The sequence below is a fragment of the Notolepis coatsorum genome (genome assembly GCF_963971535.1).
Source record: "Notolepis coatsorum genome assembly, chromosome: 1".
Classification (NCBI taxonomy): domain Eukaryota; kingdom Metazoa; phylum Chordata; class Actinopteri; order Aulopiformes; family Paralepididae; genus Notolepis; species Notolepis coatsorum.
In genome coordinates this window covers 60,757,465-60,764,504 of record NC_140165.1, presented here as the reverse complement: position 1 = coordinate 60,764,504, position 7,040 = coordinate 60,757,465, and the positions used below count along the sequence as shown (strand labels likewise).

Below are 7,040 nucleotides of genomic sequence, written 5' to 3'. Positions count from 1 at the left end.
CGTGCGGCTCAATGCCAGACCATTAGTTATCAATGAAAACACAATAATTATACACCTGGCTTTTAGACGGCTAATTTTACATCTATACACACACACACGTGCGCACGCACACACACACTGATTGATTGATTGATTGATTGATTGATTGATTGATTTATAATTTTATTAACAGATTGCAGAATGGGTACAATACAGTACAGCTCAATACACACAATTGTTAAGGGGATGCAGACCAGAGAAAGACTTTCGTCTTGTTTACATCAGGGTCCCCCATTTTCAATTCATCATAACATATATGGCATCAGGGAACAAAATAAGCACCCGCCAAATGCCAATGGCGTGTAGATTTCCTCTTTGGTTGGTAAATTACAGAGGCTACTCAGCCACTCTGGCATGTAAAAAAATTGGGAGCCATATGAGCATATTAGAGTATTATATCAGGGCTATACAGTGTGAGCATTTCACTCGCATTTGCCCCGACAAATAGATTTGTGCGAACCGGAAAAATCCTTTTGGAGCACAGTGTGCAAGTAATTGTCTTGCGTAGTGGGCGTGTCAACTGCGCAATTGTCATTTCATAATAGACACGGAGCAGCGTGGACCAGCTCTGTAACAACTCGCCTCTAGTCTGCTTCTATGTGCAACGAAAACTCAGCGAGCAGCGGTTCCAATTGTCTAACATGCTTTGCATCCTCGCCAGTCCTGTATACCCACGTCGCGCTAAAACATTAACTACTGTAATGTTATCTGCTAACTGAGTACTCCAACTAAGCTAACTGCTGCTAACGCTAATCACAGCGAACGCTCAAAGGCATAGTGAGGGAGGGGGGGGGGGGGGGGGGTTGGGAATCTCTGTGTCTCTCTCTCTGTGTGTGTGTGTGTGTGTGTGTGTTTGTGTGTGTGTATCGCTCTCTCTCTCTCTCTCCCTCTCTCTACATCTCTCCTGAACCTATTTCATTCAAAAGGAAGATATTGATGGACAGTAGCTATATAGTATATAGCTCAGTAGCTGTAACAGAATAATTGTACTAATAAATCTATTATTCAATAGCGTTTAAATTATAATGAATTAAATAATTGTATAGAGAATTTTCCATATTCTGTCATCTAATAATATATTCCATTACCTTTCCTATCTGTATCTGTATCAAAGTCAAAATGTTGGTATTGTGACAACACTACAACATACAAAAGCAGCTTGACAACCGATATTCTTTGCGTCTAGTAGGCATGTGCCAATGTGTGATTTTGGTGGTATGTGCTATTTGCACAGATGTTTGTCCCTTAGTATGCACACACACAGTATAATATGCATGTAATAAATAGTTTGTTAATAAACTCTGTTACTGTGCTCCTAAATTTCTTTGTGTGCTCCTAATTTCTTATTTATTTAGGAGCACATGTGCTCCCTGGGAAAAAGGTTAGCGTAGAGCCCTGTATATAGTAATAATAATTACACATGGCGATACATACGAAAAAGCGATTTCAAATTTTTGGCTGGTAAAAAATCTGCCTGGCTGGTAGGCCAAAACGAAAATGTTGTTCCCTGTATGGCATACATGACATACAGATAGACAGTACTGCTACATCTATATATTTATGACATACCAGATTTACAAATACAGTACTGTTTGTGATACAAAAATAGTCTAAAAAAGAGAGTATATACATTTGACGAAGAAACTGTACATTGGAGGAGGTTGGGTAGGTTGGGTGGAGGGGGGGGGGGGGGTGGGTAGGTGGGGTGGGGGGGGGATGACTGTACATTGGAGGTGGTTGGGGGGGGTGGGTAGGCGGGGTGGGGGGTAACTGTATATTGGATTATCCACGAAACCTTACTTGGACCCAAGAAGAGGTTCTCGTGTATTATTGGGTTAGGACATTTACTGTACATTGGAGGGGGTTGGGTTAGGACATTTACAGGGGCCAGTTTCGAATTGCAGTCCCCCGTAGGTGCTCTTTGAGAGTGGTTTTGAAAGTGGGTAGTGATTCACATTCCTTTACAGTTGTGGGTAGGGCGTTCCACATTGATGTGGCATAATTGCGAAACGTGTTTTGTCCCTTGTTTGAGCCGAATCTTGGTTTCACATGATTTGTGGAGCTCCCTCTGGTGTTGTGGTCATGGTATTCACTGACCTTTGGGAAGTAATTTGACATGTACATGGGTAGTGGGTACCTTAGTTGTGTAGTGTATCACTATCTTGTAGACCAAGCATGTTCCTCACACAGATTGGAGATAGAAGCACATGCTTACTAGGGCTGGAATCACCAGAGGCCACGATACATATTATCACCATGTTGTACTGATTTATACAATTTTTACCAATGGAAATGATGTGTTATTATCTAAGCATATATACACTTAATATAAATACAGATTTTTTTATTGGTCAAAAGAAATCTCAGAACACACAATAAAATAACGTTTCTCCTTTTAAACAATTGCACATATCAATCAATCAAACATCAGTTTACATTTATAAAATCGTATTCTTGCCTCATATGATGTGTTGATATTATTCATGTTTTTCTCATGCAGGTATGGCTTGTCGTATATCCCATTCGCAAGGTAATAAACACAGCTATACTGCTTTCATAATGACATGAAACAACATCTTTCACAATGTATCTGTGTCCAGTCGGCTATCAAACACACACACACACACACACACACACACACACACACACACACACACACACACACACACACACACACACACACACACACACACCTACACACCTACACACACGCACACGCACACGCACACACACACACACACACACACACACACACACACACAAATGACAGCTAGATGTTAAGAGCAGGAGACAACATACAGGTTTTCTTTGGATTGATACTTCAGATACATCTCCTGTATTTCCTGTCTTTATTTATTATTATAATTATTATAACATGCTTCCAAATGAGTTTCTGTTTCATAGAGACGTAGGATAATATACGTTCTGTTTCCATAGCGACATAGGACAATACATTCTGTTTCCATAGTAGTTTACTTGGTATCTTTTTTTTATTTGGAAAGAAATCAGTAATGACATCACTATAGAAATAAACAGAATGCATATAATCCTACGTCTATGACATTAAGACGATAGCGTTCTGTTTCCATAGTGATGTCATAGAGAGTAGGACGATAGCGTTCTGTTTCCATTGTGATGTCATAGAGACGTAGGACGATAGCGTTCTGTTTCCATTGTGATGTCATAGAGACGTAGGACGATAGCGTTCTGTTTCCATTGTGATGTCATAGAGACGTAGGACGATAGCGTTCTGTTTCCATAGTGATGTCATATAGAGTAGGACGATAGCGTTCTGTTTCCATAGTGATGTCATAGAGACATAGGACGATAGCGTTCTGTTTCCATAGTGATGTCATTACCGATTTCTTTCCAAGTAAAAAAAAAGATACAAAGTAAATATCTATGTATTTTTCATACCGTCTTATAAAAAGGTATATCTGCATGACACCATCTTTTGGGGTCTATTATTTTCTATAAGAATCATTAGTACATAACGATACATATAATATAAAATCATTATAAAGACTTTTTGATGCAGGTTGCGTGGCTGCCTGGAACAGTTGATAACCACTTGTGTTCAGTGGAAGAGCAGGTAGAGTGACTTACTTAGTGTTGACTTAGTTATTGTTTATTGTTTGTTTTTCAGGGACGCCGTCATGAAACTGTTCTCAGTTTGTCTGAAGTGAAGCTGCTTCCCTGCTCTTCAAGTCAACACACACACACACACACACACACACACACAGAGACACACACACACACACACACACACAGAGACACACACACACACACAGGTTAGGGACGGACACGGACAGGGAGAGTGTTATACATTGTGTGTGTCTGAGTTTGTATGAATGTGAAGGTGTGTCTGTGTGTGTGTCTGTCTGTGTGTCTGTGTGTGTGTGTGTCATTACTAGGGTCTTTTGAATTGGTCACTGGCTCTGAAGCAATATTTCACTTTGGTAGAGCTGTTAGTGTTTATAAACCATGCCGACCAGATAGCATAGCATGTCTGTGACTATGACCTGTCAATCATTTAATCAGTAGGTTAACAGTAGGATGTAGGGTCAGACCTCTACGCTACCCAGCCGACCAAGCTGAAACCATTCCTTTATGGTTGCTATAAGCACACGCAACATAATGTATATTTATGGGCAAACTAATTAATGATATGTAACTTTAGGATTCATACACGTTGTTCCTACGGTCCAAGAGAGGCTGCAGTTTTAAGATTCAAATGTGTGAGGTCATCATATACAGTCTGAAGCTCTGTAGACTGTGAAACATGGTGAAGGTAAGTGGACTGCGTTTATAGAACAGCTTTTATCCAAAGCGCTTTACAACTCATGCCTCACACATTCACCCGTTCACTCAAACACCGACCATGCAAGGTGCCAACCTGCTCGTCCTGGGAGCAGTTAGGTGTCTTGCTCAAGGACACTTCGATGCGCTGCTGGGAGGAGCGGGAACCGGGAACCTTCTGATTACCAGACGACTGCTCTACCTCCTGAGCCACTGTCTAACCCTAACCTTCTGATTACCAGACGACTGCTCTACCTCTTGAGCCACTGTCTAACCCTAACCTTCTGATTACCAGACGACTGCTCTACCTCCTGAGCCACTGTCTAACCCTAACCTTCTGATTACCAGACGACCGCTCTACCTCCTGAGCCACTGTCAAACCCTAACCTTCTGATTACCAGACGACCGCTCTACCTCCTGAGCCACTGTCAAACCCTAACCTTCTGATTACCAGACGACTGCTCTACCTCCTGAGCCACTGTCTAACCCTTGGCACCTTGCATGGTCACCTCCGCCGTCGGTGTGTGAGTGAATGGGGGAATGTGAGGAATCATTTGTAAAACTCTTTGGATAAAAGTGCCATATAAAGGCAGACCACTCTGCCCGCCCCAATCTGTGATGTCAGAGTACTGCTGCACACTCTGCCCCGTCCCAATCTGATGTCAGAGTGCCTCTTTGGAGGTGGTATCAAAGTCTCTCTAGGAAAAGAAAAAGAGATTGGGGCAGAGTGAGCAGCAGGATGAAAATCAACCACTAGGGGGCAGCAGAATGACCATGTGTTTAGTTCATCTTTAATGATGTGCTGTAAAAATGTGCCTTGAAAGCTGTAATCTCTCCATAATACAACTGCTGCACTAGTGCGCGTGTATATTTACTGAATAACGTGAGAGAAGACAATTAGCAACTTAAGTCATATGACCTAATGACCTCAAAGGCCATGGCCAGTCCACCTAAATGCTCTTAATCAAATGCTGTAGAGATGTGCCTTGAACGCTGCATACAATCTTTTCATAACCACTGCTGTACCTGTGAAGTGACTGACCTGTACTTCCTTTAAGAACACCTCCCCCTTATATGATCATTGTCACTCAGCTGAAAGAGTTGCACCTTCTTGCCGACTTGTCGTACATAACTTGTAAGTCGCTTTGGATAAAAACGTCAGCTAAATGACTAAATGTAAATGTATAAAACAAAGGTATCCAATGGAGTTCTTCACCGCTAGTTGATGTAAGTGGCGCTATAGAGCAGGAGGAGAAGGAGAAAAGGGCTCCCAGAACATGTTCTTCCAGCGCGCGCACGAGGTGTGTCAACATGCCCTTGTGCTTCAAATCGATTGGTCTGTACTAGTAGTACGATCTTCCTCGAAATCTAACAGGCTGACTGCCCGTCAATCAAATGGGAGTGAAACCCAACACAGGTTGGATGTAAACATTGCGAGAGCAAAGAAAAGGGGCGGAAATGTACTTTTCAAAAGTTAAACGAGGTAGGAAAAGTATCCATGGTGTAGATTGTTGTACAGAACAACGGTCTGTCTTGGTGGACATTTGAACATAAACAAGAGAGCTCCGTTGGATACCTTGAATTATTTTTGTTATTCCTGTAGTACTCTAGGATATAAAAGATGACTTGGTGATAAAGGAGAAACCGGGTGGATGTTTTTTCCTCATTCAGAAGTGATACTGTAACACTAGATTAAAGTTAAAGGCGCTATAGATAACATTCAGCCACTAGATGTCGCACTAGAGCACCAGCGTTTATCCAATCGGGTGCATTCCACGTGGGGAAATGGGAAGTAGGGAGGGGATACATACAACATTCATTTTAAAATGATCAATTCATTAATCAATCATCTTTTTGGGGGGAAAAGCAATACTTTTATTATTTTTGTATTTCTTTAACTCATTCAGCGCCAGGGGGCACTGTCTACCTTCTGGCTAAAACGCCATCGCTTTAATCAATGGGGAGACTGCGAAATTTGCGAGTGCTTAAAATATATCTTATATTATAGCTATGGGTCTAATAACACCGTCGATTGTCAGTGAGTTGCTTCTGGTCAACATGCAAAAAACAGATTTTCATCCGTACATTTCCGTTTAATACCGTTTTGAATATGAGTATAGTTTTGGTGATTCTTAGTAATCCCAGGAAAATACGTGATAATAGCGTTTTAGTGGAATCCACTTATCACTTTGTCATTTTTCGCCTGATTATCGAATCTTCCTGAAATCAACGCTAGATTATCATTATTATGTCTCCTCGTGCATACATGAAATGGGGCTTGTAGCGGGGCGCTCGCCCCCCCCCACAGCCAACGGTAAACAGCCACACACAGTCCACACAGACAACTTCGATCGCGGGAGAAAGAAATATCAGATCAACGCAAGATTTTATATGTAGCGTTCTTACCTTGTCTCTGATGTAATGCAAAAATAATTATCCAATTATCTGATCCCCATTCCAAATACTGCTTGTGGAGGTCCGTCCCACGTTGTCCGGCATTGCATATGAAGGGGGGGGGGGGGGGTGGGGCAGCATCGCAGATGTATCGTTGTAAACGCTCGTCCTGCCAGAGTATTTAAACCCCGCCCGCACGGCTCAGATCGGCCCAGAAAAGAAACAACATCATTTCTAATGGAGTGCAATACCGGCTGGAAGGCGTAGGTGGCGGTATTTGCCCTTTTGCGAGCTCAGACCCATTCCCA

General features: G+C 42.1%; 1 protein-coding gene across 1 annotated transcript in view; it reads left to right on the top strand.

Annotated features, from left to right (window-relative positions):
* The window catches only part of sft2d2b (SFT2 domain containing 2b), a 22,807-nt gene extending 15,977 nt beyond the window's left edge, over positions 1-6,830 (top strand). The window contains exons 7-8 of the mRNA XM_084329090.1: positions 2,540-2,569; positions 3,686-6,830. Of these exons, the coding sequence (XP_084185216.1) occupies positions 2,540-2,569; positions 3,686-3,725 (70 nt within the window). The 3' untranslated portion in view covers positions 3,726-6,830. The remainder of the gene's footprint in view (positions 1-2,539; positions 2,570-3,685) is intronic.
* Positions 6,831-7,040: the final 210 nt, after the last annotated feature.